The sequence below is a fragment of the Schistocerca piceifrons genome, chromosome 4, assembly GCF_021461385.2.
Source record: "Schistocerca piceifrons isolate TAMUIC-IGC-003096 chromosome 4, iqSchPice1.1, whole genome shotgun sequence".
NCBI lineage: Eukaryota > Metazoa > Arthropoda > Insecta > Orthoptera > Acrididae > Schistocerca > Schistocerca piceifrons.
The window spans coordinates 246,302,260-246,326,935 of NC_060141.1; the positions used below are offsets into that span (position 1 = coordinate 246,302,260).

The window sequence follows — 24,676 nt, forward strand, 5'->3', positions numbered from 1 at the left end:
GTACTGTTTGTCTGATATAAGTCTTCCCACACTCACAGGGAAATTGGTATATGCTGGCCTTCCTCAAACCGAGGTCATCTTTCGCAATTCCGAGTAATGCCCGTGTTTTATTGGTCGGGCAAAAGACGGTTTTAACTCGGTGTTTCTTTAATATATGGCCGATTTTCCCTGATAGTGCGCCATTGTATAGAATAAAGGCAATGGCTACCTCTTCTTCAGTGACTTCATCCGTCTCCACAGGTTGTGCTGTGGTGGTGGGACAGAGAGCGCGTCTCATCTTCCATTCCGAGTACCCGTTTTTTCGGAACACGGTCTTGAGGTGTTCCAATTCCTAGAGCAGATTCTCTGCATCTGAGATGCTGCGCGCCCTGTGTACTAGTGTTTTTAGTACTCCATTCCTCTGAGAAGGGTGGTGGCAGCTGTCTGCATGCAGGTACAGGTCAGTGTACGTTTTCTTCCTGTACACACCGTGGCTCAGGGTACCATCAGTTCTTCTCTTGACCATGATGTCCAGGAATGGTAATCTTCCTTCTGCTTTGGTCTCCATAATGAATCTGATGTTTGCATGTATGGAGTTTAGATGTGTAAGGAAATCCAGGAGCTTGTCCCTACCATGGAGCCAGATGATGAACGTGTCATCGACATAACGGAAGAAACAAGTAGGCTTCCAATTGGATGACTCCTTGAAGTACTCCATGTACAAATTCGCGACCACCAGCGAGAGTGGGCTGCCCACTGCGACTCCATCTGTTTGCTCATAGTATTCCCCATTAAACAGAAAATATGTTTAAGTCAAGACATGCCTAAACAGTTCGGTGGTCTTCTCATCAAATTTCTGCCCAATAAGCTCGACTGACTCTCGTAGAGGCACCCTGGTGAACAGTGAAACCACGTCGAAGCTCACTGAGGATATCAGTGTCTTTCAGTCTGAAGTTGTCGAGACGTTTCACGAAATCCACGGAATTATGGATATGGTGATGGTATTTACCTACATAGGGGCTAAGTAATTCAGCCAGATATTTTGCCAGCAAGTAAGTAGGTGCCCTAATGTTGCTGACAATCGGGCGCATAGGTACCCCCTCTTTGTGGACCTTAGGGAGTCCATAAAGTCTTGGTGGTACAGGTCCTTGAGGTGCCAATATCGGACAAACAGTACGCACCATCGAAGATCGTTGCCGAGAACGTCAAAGGCACACTTGACTGAAATATCCAAAAAAGTTGGCAGTAGCAGAGTACTGTTTGTCCGAGAAACATGAGATGGATTATGAGCGTACCAAGATCCTGGCTCAGACCTCTAAATATTGGGACAGCATTATAAGGGAGGCTATCGAAATTCGCACCAGGGAAGATCTTATCAACCGAGATTGCAGCTACAATCTCAGCAAGCCTTGGGACCCGGCATTGAATGTAATTAAGAAGACTCTCAGCAAGAAGTACGAACTGGTGACCAGGACGGACGTAGCAAGCACATTGACGCTACGACAGATTCCGACGCCCACGTCTTTGCAACCACCAGCACGTGGACGGCGAAGAGAGCAGCCCGCGGGGGGACAGGATTTAAATCGGCCGCCCACCCTCAGGAGCACAATTCGTCAGCCCACCTGACGATGGCGACATGTCTGATCGCCGAAATATTGTGCCCGTTGGACACTCTGAACCGGCAGTATACCCGTGGACTGTTTGTGTACTTGACTTGCTACTTATTGCAATGTTTGTATCATCTGCAAATAAAACAAACTTAGCATCTGGAAATGTAACAGATGAGAGGTCAATAATGTATGCAAGAGAAAGCAATGGACCCAAAATGGAACCTTGAGGAACACCACATGTAATTAATTTCCAGTCAGGTGAAGTGCACCGGTATTTCGCGACACCCTTTGTTACCTGTTAGATAGGTAAGACTCAAACCATTTTGCAGCACTGCCAGTAACACCATAATATTCTAATTTACTTAAGACAATGCTATGTTTCATACAGTCAAAGGCTTTTGACAGGTCACAGAAAATGCCAGTAGCCTCTAATTTATTATCTAATGAATCAAGTACAATCTCACTGTAAGTGTTAATAGCTTTCTCTATATCAGAGCCCTTCAGAAATTCAAACTGGGACTTAGACATTATATTATTTGCAGTCACATGCTTACAGAGACACTTGAACACAACCTTTTCGACACAACTTTCTTGTAAAGCGGCTTAACTTCAGCACATTTTAGCCAGTCTGGAAATGTTTTGCTGATAATAGATTGATTATACAAATAACTTAAGATAGAACTCAACTTGCATGAGCACTCTTCGATTAACTTTGTTGATATAATACTTAGATTTTAAGGATTTTATGATGGATGCTTCTTCTTTGGGAGACATGTCATTTCCATTTTACTGAAATTATTTTTAAAGACTGGTCCCAGATATTACATTGCACAGTTCACCGAACCTGATAACCTCAAGCTGTCAGTAACAGAAATGAAGTACTTGTTTAAGAGGTTTGCAACACTACGTGTACTTGTTACCAAAGTCTCATTTATTTTTAGAGCTATTTGTTCCTCTTCCTTTTTAACCCACCTATCTCTGTCTTCACAATATCCCACACACTTTTTATTTTGTTACCTGAGGTAATTATCTTTTCCCCATAATAAAGCTGCTTTGATTTCTGGATTACTTGCTTCAATATTTTGCAGTATTCTTTGTAATACATTACAGTTCTAACATCAGAGCTGTTTCCTATATTGTTGATATTCCTACCTGGAGTTTCCACTTTTTAAGTTCAAATTAAAAGTGGTTTAAAGTGAAATTTATGCAACAAAGCATGCTGTCTTTCATGCAGTCAAAGTGCTTTTAGATTTTTATGTTTAGTTTTGTACATGATATGATATGAACGTATTTCTATTTAACATCAGTACCAAAAAATATTTGTTGCAATGAATGTAAATTTTTACTCGATCTATCCGAAAAGCAATCAGTTGCAAAGTAATAAGTAAAGAATGATTAACAGTTTATGTCTCATTTAGGCATGTTGGTGACATTATCAAGCATTACATGACACAGTACAGTTTCCATTAAGTGTTTCTAACCATTCCTTATTATTGGTTATCTTTAAGGTAACTAACATAATTGCATTACAAATTAACATTTTTTATGTTCATAGTACATGTCTTTTACATGTAAGCTAGTGTGCGTGTGCATTTTGTCAAGTTACTGCTTTATTTTTGCCACACAATATTCACGTGATTACCAAGTCATTAAAGTTACTTATTAAATTAACTTTCGCTCATTTCTGGAGCTGCCAACTGTCTTATTCTGCTGTCTAAATTCATTTAAACTAAGTTCTGACATTCAAAATTACAGCTATCTATGGTGAAATTTTCATTTACCATCATTTATTTACATTTTTGGTATCTTTGTACACAGTAACACTCACAAGTGATGGCGATCAGGTCATAACTATCTATATTCCTTCAGTAAGCACTGGTCTTCGGATTCAATGCCTTGTTTCTACTAACAGTGGAACATTAGGTACATGTGTCATTATAAACCTTACATGCACTGTAGAGTATATGTATATCATAAGCTGACATATTCCACATAATAATAGTTATCATGAATATGGTATATGGAAAATATAACTAACTAATTAACTACCTATAAAAACAAAAAAAGCCAAGTGGTTATGATAAAAGTCGTGTTGTCTCAACATCAGCTCCTATGAAATACTTTATTATTTTCGATTCTTACTAACTGTTATGCATAAGATGTTTTACAATTTACTATCTGCATGGAGATGTGATCTCACTGTATGCAACTCTTAAGTATTACTTATGTAAGGAATGAAAACAGACCCAAACTTAGTGGATATTGTTTGGGCAGGATAAATAATTTATTTTTTCCTCTGTGTAAATAAATGCATAAAATTATATGAAACTCTATGAAAGCGAAAGGTTTAATTATCTTGGAAAAAACGACATTTTGTCTATGGAGTGCGTGATTGATTCTCTTGTAAATTATTTTTTTGTTTATTGTTTGACAATACATGAACCTGTGTTCAGTGTATGCCACCTTTAGCATCTGAAGATGGTCACTGTATGGCCAAAACCGGTTATGACTGTGTCATAAACATGTGATTGTGTTTAATTATCTGGTAATGGTTCATCTTTGAAAAGCAATGATCTCTTATTAGCTGTCATAGCAGATGTATTTTGTGTGTGTCACTCATGTTTTTGTATTTTAATTGAATAACTATGGTGGATTTATGTTAAGCAGCCATGTCATTATTTTGATTCCTCTTCTTAGTACATCCTTGTCATAATGGATTTTTAATATGTGTTTTTTAAAGTAATGTTTCAGGCCTCATTGGAGAGAAATTGCAGGAGCATTGTCAAGTGGCCGTGAACGAACTTTGATAGTGTTCATTCATTGCTTATTCCATCATTTCAAAGCCACACATCCCCGAGATCATTTTTCTGATCTTTTCTATTCGCGATCTTGGCTATGTGTACTCAAAAAGGATGTATTGTTTCAGATCAGTCATTAGCTGCCTAACAATGTCACCATGAAACAGTCTCGTTGATCTGATGCAGTGATACAGCTGGAGTGCAGGGATAGTCACAGTTATATAAGGGATTAAAGCAATTACAAAATTTATCTGTTTCATGTTTTGTTCTGCAGGAATAGAACCTCCAGTGAAGCATTACATTACATTATGGTGTTTCACATTCAACCAGTTCGAATTCATAATAATATTTTCAAAAGATATAAATTATATTAAAACCATAGAAAAGAAACAATATAACTCCTTCAACATGAACTTTACATAAAGGCATTATGTACAGTGAGAAGTCTGGTAATTTATGTATACACAAAAATACTATAACTGAAAAACTTTTTGTGCATAACAATAATTAGTAAAAATGAAAACTGCTGACTTTGGCATGACACAACTTTTGACAAATGTCTGCAAGCTGTGGGGCATCAACTACTAAAAAATGTTATGACTAAACAAAATCAATTAAATAGTATTTTTACATATTCAGTAATATCTTTAGTTACCTACATATAAATTATTTTTATGAGCTTTCCGGACTAACTTAATGTGAAGTTCAGCCACTGTATAAGAGAGGGAATTCAGAAATACTGTCAACCTCCAGATAAGTTTCACTTTTATTAATATTCTTAAAATTTTTAGAGAAGGTTATACATAAAGGACTTAAATTACGGTCTACCAATATATTTTGAAATCTATCACAGGCATTTAATTGCATAGATCTTGATACACTTAGCTAAATTAATAAATGTCACAAGAAATTCTGTGAAGTAGTTCAAGTCATATTTTCCCAGCAGGAAACAAAGCATCAATTTGAATGTCAACTAATTACACGTCAATTCCCACAAGATTCCTCACTTATATTAATGACAGTACAATAATAACATTATGAGATATTAAGTTTATTTTATTTGCTGATACAAACATTGTGACAACTGACAAATCAAATGCAACTTTGAAGTGTGCTATTAATGAATTTTTTATGGACATTAATAAATGGATTTGAGTCAACTCACTGTCAGGAAGAAACCTGACTACATGAAGTTCAGAATCTGCAATGAGTTTTCAAGCAACATATGTAAAAAGTAACAAAATTAAAGAAAAGTGTCAGTGTTAAATTTTGTGATCAAAACATGATAAATTCAGCTGGATGGATCACAGAATAGAAACATTGAAATTCCTGAATAAATATTTGTAATGTTCACCTTTTCAGACATCAGTGACTGAAAAGAAAAAAAAAGTGGTGCATTTACTTTATTTGCATTCCATGATGTCATACTGAAGCTTATAGAATTCAAGAGTGTGCAGTACAAATTATTGTGGCGTAAATCCAAGTACCTTAAGATAGTCATGTAAAACATCAGCATGTTCCTACATTTTTCACTGTGGTAAAGTAAAGTTGTAAAAGTGTGCTGATGAATTTCTTAGTACAAATCACTGTTTTTGTCGATAATATAAATGGATAGATTAAAAAAATCTACTCACCAAGCAGCAGCAGGGGAAAACATATACAAAAGGATTTAACGTTTACAAGCTTTCGGAGCCAGTGGCTCCTTCTTCTGGCAGAAGAGTTGAAGGGGAAGGAAGAGGCATGATGGAAAAGGACTAGAGAGGTTTAGGGAAAGGGGTACAGTTCAGAAAAGTCACCTACAACCCTGGGTCAGGGGAGACTAACTGGACGGGATGAGAAAGAAAGGCTGATTGTTGGGGACTACACCGGATGAGATTTGAAAACCTGAGAGCTTAAAGGTGGAAGCCAGGGTAATATGCCAGACAGAGATTATTACTAAAACATTGTTCACGAGTTAATAAGAGTGAAAATCTAAGTGCATTGTATGTAAGAGAAGTGGGAGGGGGTTCGCAAAAAATAGACAAGTCAGAAAATGAAAGATGTAGAAAACTAAACTGGAATCTAAAATGGAGTAAAGAAAAGAGTAGTTACTGTTTTTGTTATTAGCTATATCAAGTAGCATACCTGACCTACTATCACCTTAGCATAATCTCATAAAACTACAAAGAGAGACAATAAATTTCCAGTATTTCAGAGGCAAAATTCCAGTACTGCAGACAGAGACATTACAAATGAGAAAACTGTTCCCAGCTTTTGGAACCTTTAGTTCCTTCCTTAAGGACAAAACAGGAATAGGTTGGGGAAGGGTATAAGAGAGAAAACAAATCACTTGGAGTCCATGATCAGATAAACCCTCTCAGTACGATGACCCCTCCTTTCTAATCTTCTCCAGGCTAGTCCTCCTACCATCTCAATGAAGGAATTTACAGTCTTGAAAGGTACAGACAGGTTTTTCACTTTTAAATGTGTACCAGCAGTTCTGGGGTATCATCTCCTTCAGGTGAATATTGGACAGCCACTCTGTCTCTTGTAATTTTATTGTGTTCTCAAGAGAATCTTCCTTTTCATGTTATTATAATTATCTTATATTACTTATTATATTGTCTTATATTATTTACAATATAATTGTCTTATATTAGTGAAGTTTTAGGTGGTAGTAATCCTTATTTAGTCCCTCTGCAAGATTTGTTTATACGCACTCGTAGTCGCAAGAAGGTAGATGATGATGAGGCTGTATATTTTTGGTGTAAAGGACATGGTGGTTGTGAAGATCTGTCACTTGCTGGTGACTTAACTCTGTATTATCATAAATAATGCGTTGACCTTGAATAAAAAGACTACATGTTGATCTTGCCAAAAGCCGAAAAGCAGTTCTTCTTCGTGTTATAGCTCTCTAGGGCACTCTGGAATGCTCTCTGGGTCATCTACAATGCCCCTGTGTCTTTGTGAATGCACGTGTCTCTGCGAGCTGTAACCGTTTGGTTACGTGGCACAACTGCTTAAAGAAGCTGTTAAGGTAGTGGGACTTAGTTTCTGGCGAGACAGGGCTGGGCACAGGCCCTTGTATTACTAGACCCGTGATGGAGAAAAATTCATTTCCGGTTGCACAACTGGCGGGAAATGCATTTAAATGATAGTGGTAAGCTTTTTAATTAATATGTAAATGGAAAAAATGTATATTATTTTTACTTATTTTCATATCCAAGAGGACACACTCACTCAGGTCTATGAAAGGAACATTAGCATATTAGTTTTATTTTTGTAAATATGTGCTGTGTATTTACCTTCCCTGGCATGTTTTACATCCTTGAATATCTCTTCACAAAGGAATGAATACTGCATCCAATTTAAAACTATACCACCAATTTACAAATGTAAGAACAAACACTTATTGTGCAAGAAATGAAAAGTCGGCAGGTGGTCCACATATCCTCTCCCATCAGGTCTGGTTCCTTATGGTTACCACTTTCTGGCTTCATGAATAATTAGGAAGAGTGAACATTATTGCAGCAAACATATGGAGGTACTTCAAATTTACTGTATGACCCACGCTGCTCCAACACAAAAATATTTTTAATATCTCAGAAATATGCACTGAACATAACTTAAGTTCTGCTGAAGATTAATAGGCTATATACTTCCAGCGTGAGAAGCCTTGTACTTCTGTGATTTAACTTATCCTGCAAATAATAAAATGCTCACTACAATATTCAATAAAAGCTTCTAAGATATAATTTTTGAATGTATCTTTGGAATATTAATGAAAACATTTGAAGCAGAGTGACTTTAGATATCTCTTTCAGCCTTTCTCAGTCAGTTCCCTTTTCCTGATAAACTGCATGGCAGGTATTAAGTCTTGTTTCCCAATGCAAGTACTGCCCCTCATGAATGGCTGCAAAGGTTCTGGAATGATGACAGTCCCATCATGTTGTTGATGCGTTTCAATTATAGCTATAAGCATCCGAGGTACAGCACACGCAGTTCCATTCACAGTATGTGCATGGATGGTACAATCTGGCACACCTGTTGGCTTGTATCTGTAAAAACAATAATCACTGTAAGTCAAAGTAGAGCTGGTGCTCTCATTATATAGTGGAATCATTTTTCAACAAATCTCGACATTTTTAAATGAAGATTCAGAATACGAACCAGAACCTATTAGGTCACCTGAATACTCTTTAATTGCAAACCAACCATATGTCAAGTCATTGAGTTTAATGTTAAGCTCATGTTTGAAATGATTAATCATCATCACACAAATTTTTATATTTTCCCTAACCACAATTACACAAACTACCATAGGTAAACAATTTGAAGGTTCAGTAAATAACACAATACTTTACTGTATTTGCATGTCTGGACTTTATGGAACCTATGATATTGCCATGAGGCATGCATGCTGCATGCTGTGTGGCATAGCAGTTACAACTGATAGCTGGTGTACTGCAAGTTGCCAGTTCAAACCCGACCACTCGCAATTATTTGTTATTTATGTTTAATAGTTGTGTAGGATCTCAAAATTTATATGTTTGTAATGTTTGTGTATGCTGGAAATTTAGATGCTTGTATAAATAGCTATGCTCTCCGTCCAGGAGTTCACTACTGTTTTGGCTGTACATTGGTGTTAGTAATAAACATACTTTCTGTGCTAAGTGTTGTACTTCATTGACGATCCTTGCTTTCGAATTTGGACTTCATTGTGGTTATGATGCACTATTGCTACGTAACATCTAAATCACCGTGTCTCCAATTAGGCGATGTAAAAGACATTGCCTTCATGGGCAGGAATCTGAATACAAGGAGTACATTGTTCCCATTGTCTGTATGTTCAGGAGACCAATGGATTCCAAGACAGCAGTACGTCAGGTAGATTGGTTGGAGAAGGGACCAAACTATGCAGTCATCAGTCCCTCTGACCTCAGATTAACTAAAACCAATAAAATCTCACTTTAGGAGAGGGAACTACAATGTCCATGAAATGATAAACTAATGACAGGGAAGGAAGGAAAAGGGCGGAAGAAGAGGTGAGGGAAAGAAAGTGATTAATGACAAGGGCAGGAAGGAAGAAGCACAGGAGACAAGAGAGACGCTCAAGACATAACAGACCCTATAAGGAAAGGAGTGGGAAGGCAAAGGTCCAGGGTGTACCACCAAGCCCAGGGTGTACCACCAATCCAGTCGGGGCGAAGGGGGGAGCAAGAGGGCCTGCCATCCCCTCCGCTCACCGATAAGGTGGAAGGTCCCTACCTTAAATAAAGTGATAAAAAGCCCATCACGAATAAAACTTAAAACGAGATCTGCCGCTGAGGCATTGTCAGCCAATACCAGGGGCAGCGAGTCTGGAAAGCTAAAAGCCCATCGTAGGGTGACTAAGCTGGGGCAGTCCAATAAGATGTGAGCCACAGTCAACATCGATCCACAACGACAGAGAGGGGGGTCCTTAAGTTGGAGGAGATAAATGTGAGTCAAAAAAGTATGGCCGATGTGGAGCCAGCATAGGACGACAGAGGCCTTACGAGAAGCCCATAAGGAGGACAGCCATGGAGTTGTAGAACCCTTAATTGACCTGAACTTGTTCAACGAAGAAAGAGTGATCCATTCTGCATCGCAAAGGCCCAAAACCTGACGACATAATATCAAGCGAAGGTCTATTTCCGGAATACCAATAGCAAGAGATGGCCTGGTAGTAGCTAATTTAGCCAGTTAATTGGCAAGTTCATTGCCAGGAATCCCAACATGGCCTGGGATCCAAATGAAAACCACTGAGCATCCAAGTTGAGCGAGGAGAGAAAGAGAGTCCTGGACAGCAATGACCAATGGGTGGCGAGGGAAGCACTGGCCGATAGCGTGCACACTGCTCAATGAGTCACTACAGATAGTGAAGGATAGCCCTGAGCAGGGGCAGATATGGTCTAGTGCACGCAAGATGGCTACCAATTCTGCAGTAAAAACACTACAGCCATCTGGCAAGGAACAAAGTTCCGTGCATTGCGCATATGTGTAAGCAAAACCAGTGCAGCCAGCAACCTTGGAGCCATCAGTATAGATCACTTCTGAACCCTGAAAAGAACTGAGACAGGAGAACTCGTGGCAAAGAGCCATCGGAGGGACAGAATCCTTTAAATCAATTGAGAGATCAAGACAGAGCTGTGGCCAAGAGATGCACCATGGAGGGGTACGTGCGTGACCAGAGAAGAGAGGTGGTAAAGGCAATTGCTGGAGCTCAGAAAAAAGCGACTGAATGCGGACAGCCATGGTAAGCCCACATTGTGGCTGCCGCTGCGGCAGGGTGATCTCCATGTCTGGATAAAGGAGACCATAATTAGAATGCTTTGGAGTGCAGCAAATGTGGATATCAGCTGTTGCTGGTGCAAAACTCGCAGTGGTGGAATCCCTACCTCTGCGAGAAGGCTAAGAACGGGGCTAGTCCGGAAGGCACCAGTCACAAGTCAGACCTCACAGTGGTGGATGGGGTCTAGTATCTGCAGTGTCGAAGGTGATGCAGAACCATAGACAGGACTTCCATAGTCCAAACGAGACTGGACCAACACTTGATACAATCACAGGAGAACAGAGCAGTTTGCACCCCATGAGGTATTGCACAGACAAGTAAGAACATTGAGATGGAACCAGCATGTCCTCTTCAGGTGGCAAAGATGAGAGAGCCATGTCAACTGGGCATCGAAGACCAGACCCAAGAAGCGATGGGTGTCCACCACCTTGAGGGACTGGCCATCAAGGAACAGTTCTAGATGGGGATGGACTGGATAGCAACAGCAGAAATGCACGACACACATCTTGGCAGCCGAAAACTGAAAGCCATGGGAGAGAGCCCATGAGTGCGCCCGACAGATTGCCCCCTGTAGAAGGCATTCTGCAGCACCCATTACGGAGGAGGTGAGGTAGATACAAAAATTGTCAGCATACAAAGAGGACGACGCTGTCGGGCCAACAGCTGTCACCAGACCATTAATGGCTATGAGAAAGAGAGGGACACTCAGCACGGAACCCTGCGGAACTCCATTCTCTTGTCGATGGGGAGAGCTGTAGGAGGAGCCAACTTGGACCCGAAAAGAGCAACAGGAAAGGAAATTACGGATAAAACCGGACAGATTGCCACGAAAGCCCCATTCATGAAGAGTGGTGAGGATTTGGTGGTGCCAGGTGGTGTCATAGGCTTTATGCAGATCAAAGAAGACTACAAGGAGGTGGTGCCGATGGGCAAAAGCCGACCGGATAGCAGACTCCAGGTAGACCAGCGAAAACCACTTTGAGTCGATGACAAAAGGTCGCAGGATCCAAAACAGCCACTGACTCACCATGTGTTCAAGGGGCTTGCAGAGGGTATTAGTAAGGCTAACTGGACGATAGCTATCCAACCAAAGAGGCGATTTCCCTGACTTCAACACCGGAACAATGCTTTCCTGCCACTGGGTAGGAAAGACTCCCTCACTCCAAAGATGGTTGAAGAGGGTGTAATGGAACTGACAAATAGACATCATTTTGTTATATTATACACTAAAGTTGTGTTAAAAAAGCTTTTGCTTAAGATAATACTAAGTTAGGTGTTGCGATCAATAATCGATATTTGAATTGTATGTTCTTTGTAGCTTATGACTGTGATCTTTGGTCTACAACGGGTTTTCGGCCACTTGAGTGTTGGCTGCTGTTGAGTGTAGTTGTGTATTTAGTTTTGGCAATAAATGTGTTTTTGATACAAAGAAACCGTGGAATACTGCATCATTTTTCGATAGTCCAGTGATAATTAAAAAACCCGCACCTTTTCTTGGACCCAGAGCACCAAAGGAATCATTGCCTAGACAACGAGAAGCCACGTGGACAACGCAGACTTGGCAGCATCAACAAAGGAGACATCATGGCCAGCTCTACTAAAGTACTATACAGCCATTAGCCACACCGTAACGGTGTCCTTATGGAGATAACTTTTCCTGCACAGTAGAGCGGGTTCATGACAAGGGTCAGTATACAATGGTGGCCAGCCACCGATAAGTGTTGGAGCATTTGGTTATGTATCTGATCCGGTCCAGGAGTCATGTCAGGACAAAGGGCGAGGACACTGGAAAATTCCCACTTGATGAATGGGGAATTATATGGCTCCAAGCAGTGAGAAACAAAAGACGAAGGCAATCGTTCTGAACGCTCTTTCAGGAGAAGGAACGTAAGTGGACATAGCCAGTGGTGAAGCTTGAGCAAAATGTTGAGCGAAATTTTCTGCTACAGAGTCCAGATTGGTAAGGACAACACCACGCACAGAAATTCCTGCAACCCTGGTGGGAGGACGGTGTCCAAAAATTCGCCTGAGTTTCACCCAGACTAGTGAAGAGGGGGTGTGGGGTCCAATGGCAGCTACATATCACTCCCAGCAAATCCGTTTCTGAAATCTGATTAGGTAGCGGGCCCAGGTGTGGAGTCATTTGAAAACTAGGAGAAGAGCAGTAGAAGTGTGCTGCTTGAAGTGTTGAAGAACATGGCGGCGGTCTTTTATGGCTGCAGCAATTTCTGGAGTCCACCAAGGGACCATCTTCCAGCGGGGGGAACTGAAGAAGAAGGGATTGCTGAAACAGCTGCTGAAAGGGTGGCGGCAGTCAAAGTCTGAGTAGATTCATCGACAATGTTGTGTGGCAATACAGGGGGGATGGAAGCAGAGGAGAAGGCACCCCAATCAGCCTTAGATATGGCCCACCTAGGAGGGTGACAGAGCGAGAGACACTGAAGGAAGGTCAAAACAATCAGGTAATGGTCGCTGTCATGTAAGTCATTGTGGATGTCCCACTGAATGGAGGGAAGAAGGCCAGGACTGCAGATGGAGAGGTCAATGGTTGAGAAAGTGCTGTGTGCCACACTAAAGTGTGTGGGAGCACCTGTGTTTAGTAAACAGAGGTTAAGCCCTGCCAGAACAGCTTCAACTGCCCTGCCCAGGGCAGCAGTCGTATGACTACCCCAAAGAGGGTTGTGGGCTTTAAAGACCCCTAATAACAGGAAGGGAGAAGGGAGTTGTTGAAGAAGGGTGGTGAGGGTATGGGATATGGGTGGCCTGCCAGGTGGGAGGTAGAGATTAGAGATTGTGATGGGAGTGGCCAGATGGACCCTGACAGCAATGGCTTCCAGAGTGGTATGGAGGGGAACCTATTTACTAACAATGTCCTTGCGGACCAAGGTGCACACACCACCAGAAGCCCCCAAGGGGCCAATTCGGTTCCAACAGAAAGCATGGAACCCACAAAGGGCAGGTGAGTAAGAATTGAGCGCAATACAAGTGACAGAGTAGAAGGACAGAAGGGGCTGAAACTCTGGAAGGTGACACAAATATCCAAAGTGTAAGCGAATGGATTGGAGTCGGTCATGCAACCGAGTAGCTATCCGTCACCGATAAGGATGGGGTAATATCCATATAGGTTGGGTCAGACTCTGTGGGTTCATTGACTGTAGGAGGGGAAGGCTGCACCTTAGGGGGTACCACAGGGGCCTTGCCCTTGTTCCTGCATTTCTGCAGCTTCTCTTGGGAAGGAAGAGAAGGGTAGACATCAGCGAGGGCAATCTTGGCACCCACCGGTCGTGGATCACACTGCCGATGTGGAGCAATAGATCGCCTTTCAGGAGGGTGCTGGGAAGAGGAGTCCCGGGAGGGAGCTCCAGTACCAGCGGCCGCCGAAGAGGGGAGCACTTCTCCGGCAGGGGAGGGGGAGCAGCACCCGAAGGGGTGGATATGGGTACTGAGGGGGGACTGGGAGAGAGGGGGAGGAGGAGGAGGCTGAAGGCATGGGGTGAAGGGGGCAGGGCTGGGAAGAGGCAGGGGTAGGAGAGGGAATGGATGTAATTGAAGCAAAGTAGAAGTCACAGACACGGGATGGAGCCAGTCAAATTTTTGACGAACCTCAGTGTAGGTGAGATGATCTACGGTTTTATACTCTTGAATCCTCCTTTCTTTCAGAAACACCGGGCATGTAGGCAAGCGTGAAGAATGCTGTTCATTACAATTTACACACATTGGCGGGGAGGGGGGGGGGGGGGGGGCGGCATAGGCACTCCCCTCATGGACGGGGTACCCACAGTCACCACAGAGGGGATCAGTGGTGCAGCGGGAAGACATATGTCCAAACCGTAAGCATTTAAAAGCACCTCATCGGTGGTGGAATATAAGGTTTTACATCACACCAGTACACCATTACCTTGACCTTCTCTGGGAGGACATCCCCCTCAAAGGCCAGGATAAAGGCGCCCATAGCAATGCGATTGTTTGGAGGGCCTCACTGCACACGGCGGATACAATGAACCCCTCACCACTCGAGGTTAGCACGGAGCTCCTCGTCAATTTGCAGAAGAAGATCTCGGTGGAAAATAATGCCCTGTACTGAGTTCAAAGATTGGTGGGGCATGACAGAGACTGGGATGTCACGAGACAGTCACAAGCATGCAGGGCACCAGATTGGGCAGCAGAAGATGTCTTGATGAGCAAAGCACCGGACTGCATTTTACTCATCGATTCAACTTTGCCATACTTATCTTCAATCGTCTCCACAAAAAACAAAGTCTTGGTCGTGGCAAAACTACCACCATCCGATCGGGTACAAACCAGGTATCAAGGGAAAGGTTTCAACCCAAGCCGGCGAGCTTGACCCTCCTCCCACAGGGTGGCCAGGGAGGGGAAAGCCGAAGGATCAGGAGAAGGAGTGTCACGTCTGCTACCACTCTTAGAGACGGCCACAGAATGGCCAGAACGGTGAAGCTTTTGTCGCTTCATGTGCAAGGCGTCTGCCCTGGTACCATCCACTCCAGTCAGGGGCTCGCACCATGGGTGCCACCCAGCCACAGCAAGGGCCGTCTGGCACGGCAGCCATTGCCGGGAATTCTGGTGCCCCAAAACGATGAGCATCGACTCCAGGGCATACACGAGGCATTAACAGTTCAGTTACTAGTAGTGTGATCCCTGTGGTTTCAGGGGGCTCAGCCTAGTGAGTACTTAACAGCCCCACCACACGGACTGGCTACCGTGCTGGTGACCTAGCAGGAGGGGGGCCAGGGTACAAAGGGAAAGGGGGAGAGGAACCTGCGCCATGGAAGCAAGGTAGGGAGTTCATCCCAAAATGGCTCACAGTGAACGGAAAATTTTGGAAATGGCGGTCAAACCCCAAGGGGACCAAAAACGCCGAAAAGGAGATGGAAACAGCAAACTAAACAATAGCACAGACCAAAACAAATCCAGGAGGATAGCCAGGTCGACATAAAGAAGTCCACAAAGAGGGAAAGGAGGGGGTAGGGACAAAGGAGCAAGGATAGGAAGGGAGAGGAACAGGGATGCTAATGTAGCCTGGAAAGGAAAGGAAAGGAAAGGAAAGGAAAGGAGGCTGCAATAGCTCGGGGACCCGTGTGCACCACACACGTACCCACAAAAAGACTGTGGGCCCCCTGGGGAGAGCAGTACGTCAGCTGCACATCAGGCATCCATCAGTGTCTGCTGGAGAGGCTGGTTAGGACCCAATGAAATGGCTGAAAGGATTTGACGGTGCCACAAACTACAACAGTGGGATAACATGATGTAGCTGCTGGTAAGCATTTTGAGATGTGAGGTCAGGGTCCAAGAAACTCTTCTATTCCTGACATTTCATCCAGTGCAGTCCTGGACAAAATGTCAGGAGCAGAAGAGTTTCTTGGACCATGACCTCACATCCCAAAAGGTTTACCAGTAGCTATGTCATCCGGTCATGAAAGCCTTCATTCTATGATAACATGATGTGTTTGGCAAGTGTGTACCTTTGCCTGGATGGCACAGCCCAGCAGTGGTTTGAGAACTCAGAAGCTTGTATGACTTCCAGGCCAAACCGAAGAAAAATTTTGGCAACAGTCAGCAGAATGTCAGTTTCGTGACAGAAAAATTGTAGAGAAAGTCCCAACATCATGGGGAAATGACAAAGTCCTACATATAGAAGGTTTTAGCTCTGTGCCACATTAACAATCTACATATGACAGACACTGACAAAATCTCACATTTCATGTAATGAACTGCAGAAGACACGTTCCAGAACTGAAGCCAGAATGGGTCAATAGGCTTAATCTGTGAAAGGCAGAAGAAGAAGAAGAAGAAGAAGAAGAAATGTTCCAATCTCTTCTGGTAAAGGATGTCTATCACAATAAAAGAGGTATTCCTCGAGTGGTGCCAACTCTTTGTGGAAATTTGATGATACTGTGCCAACACCCTCTGTGCAATTTTTGAATGAAACCATTCCACTTTTGGCTGTTAAAACATTTGATAATACGTCAGTATAGAACACGTTATGGAAGGAGGAGCTTTGACATAAGCTGAACTTGCTGAAAGCCAAAGTATCATCTTATGAAATGCAAGCCTACTTTGAGGAAATGCAACAGAAAAAAAAGTAGGATGATAGAGGTCTGTAGGGTATTTGTGGAAGACAACCGAGACCTTATATCTCTCATACAACTCGCTGTAAGAGAAGAAATATAGCATTTTATGGCAGCCAGAACTGTCAGACTGAGTAAGCATGAGACAGCAGGCATGAATGTCGACTCTACACATCAGAAGGTAATTGAGAATTTTGAAGAAGTGGTGTATTAGTTTTCAGCACCAATCTCCACCACCAGCTGAACATGCCATGAAGAATGTAGTTGGCCAATTGAGACTTATGCGACAGTTGTGAAACAACGACCCAGCATCTGGCTGCCGCAGATACAATTAACTTCTCTTCCAGGTACAACTACCCAGAGAAGAACAGACTTCTGGAGGACAGAGGACTACATGCTGGTATGCTTCTAATGTGGATGCCCTAGGCACATGGTGCACTACTCCAGAAAAAGAAGATTACTTTTTGATGACTACTACAGCATCAGAAATCAACCATCACAACAAATATATTCAAGGTAGTCGACTGCGGGCAATTATAGTTGACCTGCGGGATGAAGATTTATTTATTTATTTGCTATTTTCTTTTAGTATGTTACCTAGATACATGAACACACAAAATGTTGCACATGAATTAGTACATATGAAAATAACAAAATATTTTAATGCGATTTCATATGAGTAAGTACAGGGTGACACACAGGAGATGGACGGTTTTCAACTGCGTAGTACAGAGTGGTGGGAGGTGATCATGGCGGGGATAGTTCTGATCTACACAACACGCCATTTCATTTACTCAGTCACTATGGAGCAGTGGGACTTGCAACGTCGAGTGTTTGTCTATGACAGTTTCATGAAAAGTAGTGAGTCTATTATTCCTATGCAGCGATTGTTTCATGCGCAGTTTAATGTCGGTCGACACGGAGCTGTTCCGAGCTGTAACACAATCCCCAGATAGGTGGAAAACTTCGGATCAACTGAGAACATACTGGATAAGAAGCATCCTGGCCCGAGATGCAGAGTAACGACACCAGAAAATGTTGAAAGGGTAAGGCAAGCGGCAGTCAGAAGCCCAGGATGGTCAGCTAGACGTCATGCTAGTGAGTTACGAATCAATTGTGAATCGGTTAGACGAATTTTGCATAAAGAATTAAAATTCCATCCCTACAAAATGCTCATTGTCCAACAACTTAAGGAAACTGATTTTGCTGTACGAGAAGACTTCGCTTACAGAATGCAAGTGATTTTGGGATCGAATGAAAATGAAATTTTATTGATGAGCGATGAAGCTCATTTTCATTTAAACGGGACCGTGATTAAGCAAAACCCACATTACTGGGCTCCAGAGCATCCACACCTTATCTACCAGCATCCTCTACACTCAGAAAAAGTAGCAGTCTGGTGTGCTATTGGCTCTGTTGGAATTATTGGACCTTATTTTTTTGAAGAGAACGGGGCCACAGTTACTGTTAATTCGGTTTGTTACATTCGTATGCTTGAAACATTCTTGAAACCAGAACTAAGAAGATGATGAAGCCCTTTAAAATGCGTTTGGTTCCAGCAGGATGGGGCAACATCGCACACCACAAATACTCCAATGACAGTTCTTAGATGCATGATTCTTGGCCGGATTATCTCACATTTTGGCAATATTCCTTGGCGTCCCAGGTCTCCAGACTTGTCAGTGTGAGAGTACCTTAAGAACTGTATCTATAACCACAAACCACGAAATTTGGATGAGTTGAAGAATGCAATCATTCAAGAAATCACTGCCATCCCTGCAGAGATTTTAGTCCGTGTGATGGAGGATTTTGAGAATAGACTTGAGTCCTGCATTCGAAATGATGGACATCACCTTGATGACATTATTTTTCACAAATAACTTTGTTAACTAAAATGGCAAATAATGAGCTTTGATTTTGTGTAAATAAACATGCATTAATTTTAAAGTTGGCTGAGTATTATTTCATTAAAAACTGTCCGTCTCCCTTGTGTCACCCTTTATAAATAAGCATTATGGTGTTAACATGAAATACATAATTTTCACAATCTGTGTACTACCCTTTGGCCATCTAGTGTACAGATAAACTAATTAATCTGGAATACAGAAGGTACATACTACGACATTGCTAGTCACAAATTTTGTAATTTATATTTCTAGACTAAATTGTAGAGCACTACACCACATTTCACTGCTGTACTTGGTAACAGAACAAACCTGGATCTCCTCATTTCTCTGTACAACTGGCTCCTGGGTTGCTGAGGCACAATTCAGAATTCCTTGTGGCTGTGTTGCCAGGCCATCCAGGGTAAAGAGACTGAAAGATTGCTATCAGGATCTTAGGATACTGTTCCTGGTTATCCCCAAGGCTCATTTCCCGCCTGGCTCGGAAAAGTTGTTGTGGATGGATGTTCTGCCCTTCTCGGTTGTCTCTCAGCCACATAGGGTTGCAGTTTGGCTGTCACCATGTTCAGATTATGCCAAAGTTCCTCATTCCTTACCATGTTATAGACTGATGAATTGCCAAAAATGTGCCTATTTTGATCTGTGAAGTCTTACCTAGTAGCACACTCCCAGATGATATGGTCCAGGTGCTGATTGCTACACATTCACAAGCAGCCTTAGGTGTTCTGACAGATAGTGCATAGCTTCCTTGGTAGAAAGGAAGTACGGCAGTCTTGATCTTTCTTTTATGTCAGGAAGTTCTCTTTCCTGTTTCAGCTCTGTCCTAGATTTCTCGCCATGTCCATCAATGTATGCCTTTATTTCCTTATCTGATGTGGCTCCTGTGGCTAGTGTCTGCTCTACCTTGGCATATTCACCCTTCTTGAGTCAGTATTGTTAATGTCTCTTCCTTACTGCTAGGAGTGGTAGTAATCCTAGTACACTAGCAGTGCCTCAGTTGGTCATGACCTACACACACCGGTCATGTACAGGAGTACACTTCAATTTGCTCACTGAAGAGCCTACGCTGTCTTTACCTTTATGGCTCTAAGAGCTCATACACCCAAACCATAGCCCACAACAGTGATTAAGACTGCGTTGTCATATGTTCTTATTGTACTTATAGGCAACTCTGGCCAATTGTTGCAATTTTGTTCAGGATTTAAACACCTCTCTTACAAACAACTTCTAAATGTGCATGAAAGTTTTGATTTTTGTTGATATTTATACCAAGGTACATACATACTTTCTTTCTCTTAATAGACTGGTCCTTCATTCTGACTGTGGGGTTTCTTGATCTTGGTAATGTTCTTTTTAGTAACATGTAAATTGTTTTGTGTGCTGTTATTGTGGTGTCACCACCAGACACCACACTTGCTAGGTGGTAGCCTTTAAATCGGCTGTGGTCCGTTAGTAAACGTCGGACCCGCGTGTCGCCACTATCAGTGATTGCAGACCGAGCGCCGCCACACGGCATGTCTAGAGAGACTTCCTAGCACTCGCCCCAGTTGTACAGCTGACTTTGCTAGCGATGGTTCACTGACAAATTACGCTCTCATTTGCCGAGACAATAGTTAGCATAGCCTTCAGCTATGTCATTTGCTACGACCTAGCAAGGCGCCATTATCATTTGCTATTTATCTTGTGATGCATGTACCGTCAGACCGATGTTCACCAATTATGGATTAAAGTTAAGTATTCCACAGCTACGTCCTGTTTTTGCTGGTTCATTTCCGTGTCCTGTTCCAGACCTCACGCCAGCCTGCGTGAGCTTAAACGCGTGCCTTTCGGCTTCACCTCGTAGTGGCTTGGCTGTCTTGCCAAGTCACAACAGTTATCATTAATTTATTTTCTACACATCAATTGATAAGTGTTTCAAGAACTTCACTACTTATTTTCCCCCAATTTAGCCCTTGTGGTGGCAGATATTATAAGTAGCAGACCATCTGCATAGGCAATGCAGTGCCTAGTGTTTGTTGCATTCTTATGTAGCTGATTCAGTAATAGCTCTATGCCAAAATCTCATAACACTGGACTACAAACAGAGCCCTGGGGGCCACTTTGGTGATAGTTTTCATATTTTCTTTCAGTGGTATTTAGTTTCACATACCTGTCTGTGCAGCAGTCCCCCTGTTGCAGAGACAACTGGAGCAGGTCATCTGCCTGATTCTTTTAAACAGAGGAGGCCACTACAAATTATAAAATGCCGCAACTATGTCAATCATTATGCCTATACCATACTGATCGTCTGAGGAGTTCACAATACATATTGTGTGATTTACCACACTGCTGGTGTATTTCCCTTTTCTGAAATCATACTGCAGGGAGGCCATGTCAATTACCTGTCTGTGGTCCCTCTTGCTGTGGCACAGAAGCTTTCCCTGTACTTTGTAGAGCATTCACCAAACAAATTAGTCTACAAGATTTCAATTTCTTTCTTTTTTGGGTCTTTATCATCACTCTTTTTTAGTGTAACGATATTTAAGTTTTTCCAGATTCTGGGCACCTGCCCCTGCAAAAGACAATCATTAAGTAACACTGTTGGGTATGGAAAAATTTGCTCTTCTAGATGATGCAACACTTTCACCATAACTCTGTCTGGCACAGGTGATTTCTTCTCTTTTAACTTCAGCATTGCTACTTCACTTCTTCCTGGGCAAATGGAATCACAATTCTATTATTCACATGCTTCTCTAATAATTCAGAATGGAGATACTAGTGGTGCTCTGTCTTTTGTATCACATCATCCAGCAACAGTGTTCTCAGTAGGTATTGCACCGACATCTCCCAGTTTGGCACCATACCATCGGATTGAAATGCTGATAATTACAGTGGGTGATCAAATCTTGTTTGTGGCAAGTTTGTATGGTAAGTCCCATACATCTGTTGCCATTTGGTGCTTGACATAAACCCCCCTTTTTTTATTCTTGTATGAGAAAACAGATCTTTGTATTGTTGTGTGACTGCTCTTCAGAACTCGCCCCCTTCTGTCATTCTGTCTTCCTTAAGCATCTCTGGTATAATCTTCTGTCCAGCCTTGCTTTGTATCTTGAAGACAGTGTGATGCAACACCAGGAAATTTTAAGCCCTTTTGACTTCCTAACAAATGTTGGATCACCTCATTTGCATCATCTGCAATGCTAGCACCAATTTGCCTGACAACAAATACACTTCTTTGCAGTAGCTATATCCTGAATTCTATGTTCCCAATTCAATTTCATAGATTGTATATTTTCTTGGGCTAGGTATTAAGAGTCTAAATAAATGATATTAAGGTCACTTGTAAGTCCATCACAGAACTTCCAGTTTGCAGTGTGGTCACTGACTTTCCAATTTGCAGGGGTAATAATATTTGTTGCTACCCTTGCATAATTTTGGAAACTAGGTTGGTTGTGAGAGACCAAGACCATTGCCATTCCCTAGATGATGTTATTCCCAGTTCCCCATCGCCATACAGAGGTATGAGCAGCTCGCCTAGCCACCAAATAACGAGGCGACCGTCTGTGTGGATTAGGCTGCCACATATGAAAATCTTCCATGCACAACAGTCACCAAGGTATCAGCAAATGTCATTATCAACTGCCAACCGTTCAGGCACCTGTCAACTCAGGTGCTTTTCTGCCAGTAATGTCGAATTCTTATCATTGCCAGCAAAAGAAGAATATGTTCCACGATATGAAAGTGACTATGCTAAAAGTCACAAATGGGAAACACATCCAGTCAACAGAAACATGTATCACAACAGTAACCACCAATGACAGAACACTGCCCTTCGAATTTGTTGTTTTATTGGAATGCAATCATAATGTTATTCTCAGATGGGACTCCTTGGAGGCATCAAATGCAGCCAGACTGTGGAAGATCAAAGCTCCAGAATGACAAAGCTATTTCAACAAGCACACATAACAAAGATTCCCCTGGGTGGTGGTTTGTTGTTGAAAATGAGGCTATCCCACCATCCTCAACCAAACGAGTCCCAGCCATCAATCTAGATGCTCAGCTACAGTACAAGGTAGTTGTCAATAAAAAAAAAAAAAAAAAACTACTCAGGCTCACAAAAGAAATCTAGATGCTAATGGCAGTTGTAAACATTGTAGATGGTCAAAGAAAACTAGCTGTTGTGAGCAGCTACAACTCACTCTTAACGGCACATGTGTTGGAGCAGCCAAAACAGTCCAGTGAGGATGGCTTAATGCTATTGACAGGGAATCGTGATCCCCTACTACTACAGACAACATAAGAGACGAGGCCAATAGGATTGGCCCAATGGACAATGGTAAAACATTATATCAACACTGGGGTCATTCACCAATCAGCCAGTGCCTGTACAGGGTGTTGCTGGCCGAATGACACACAATCCAGGAGGACCTGGAGAAGATATTGTGAGATGACGTCATTGAATCTTCAGAGAGTCCTTGGTCGACTCCAGCGATCCTTGTGAAGCAGGACAACACATGGTGCTTCTGCATCGACTGCCAATGACTGAACAAAAAAAATGTGTAATCATTGCCTCACACTGACACCCTAGACTATTTGAGTGAAACCTACATAAATCCTGATGGCCTCTGAATTTAAAGTTATGCCATTTGGAATGTCTAATGCTCCAGCCACCTAAATCATATGACGTACAACCTGCTTTGACACTTAAGACAAAACTTCACAAAGATGCAAGCTGTTATGGGATAGGTGCAGATTTAGTGCAAATCCAGGGAGGTGCTGAAAAAGTAATAGTTTATGTTTCCAGAGAACTCCCCAAATCTCCTCTATAAGTGAGAAAGGATGCCTTGCAGTTGTTTGGGTGATCAACAAGTCCCGACTTTGCAAACCATTCACTGTTGTGATGGACCACCATTCTCTATGCTGGCTGAGTAGCCCGAAGGATCCATCAACATTTGAAATGGGCACCGACACTTCACGAATATGATGTCACAGAGGTACACAAAAATGTACGCTTAACACAAGGAAGTTGACCGACTGGAAGATCCTCAATTGCTGAAAACCCTGAAGTTTTTCCGTAATGATCCAACATCTGATCACCTGGGATTTGTGATGACTCTAGACAACAGAAGCAGACTCAGGTATCACTGGCCATATCTCTACCAATCCAATAAGACACTCCTGAGCCACTGTACGAAATGCCAGTAACAGAAGCACATGTTGCAATTACCCATCCAGAGCATCTGGTACCAGATACTCAGGATGACTACATCAAACGCTCATCACCATTATCGAAAAAGGAGATATGCTCGCATGTGGAGCCAGGATACCCAGGAGAAAGACCAAGAGTGCTGTAACACCAAGCACCAACCAGTGAAATAGAGCCAAACTGGTATGTATTTTTACACCTATGAGGAAACTGGAATTATTGGAAAAGTTACTAAAGCACTACATTTGGCCATATAGTATCTGACGTTGCTTGTCAGATCACACATCTGTAGTGATGAGTCACCCCTCTCCAAATATTCTAAGGGTTTCACTGGGGCCTTTACAGCCAAAGTTACCCTCCAAACCTTGTCCAAAAACAGGTTTCCCAAGCCTTGTTTCAGTCACTTACCATCCTCCACATACCTCTGCCCATCCACAATGGAGCACTCATCTTATGACTCTGAACCACCAATGACTGGAACAACTGAATCACATTCTCTGCCATGGACCTGATTACTTATTATCATGCCCAGAAATGAGAAATATCCTCCCCATCATTCTCTCAATGGTATTCCACCACTCACCCAGTCTTTGCAATATCTTCGTCCATTTCTACTCCAACCCTGCATGGAACCCCTTGCCTTGCAATAGATCTAGATGAAAGATCTGTCCCATACATCGTCCAACTAGCATCTGCTTCACTCCTGTCACTAGCATCTCCTCACCCATCGAAGACAGGGCCACCTGTGAAAGCAGTAATGTGAGCTATCACATTTAGCTGCAACCCCCGTGTTTCGTTCTATGTAGGCACAGGAACTAACAA

General features: G+C 42.4%; 1 protein-coding gene across 1 annotated transcript in view; it reads right to left on the minus strand.

Annotated features, from left to right (window-relative positions):
* Window positions 1-4,854: 4,854 nt before the first annotated feature.
* The window catches only part of LOC124795306 (serine--tRNA ligase, chloroplastic/mitochondrial), a 94,802-nt gene continuing 74,980 nt past the window's right edge, over window positions 4,855-24,676 (minus strand). Inside the window, exon 4 of the mRNA XM_047259275.1 lies at window positions 4,855-8,424. Within this exon, the coding sequence (XP_047115231.1) occupies window positions 8,187-8,424 (238 nt within the window). The 3' untranslated portion in view covers window positions 4,855-8,186. The remainder of the gene's footprint in view (window positions 8,425-24,676) is intronic.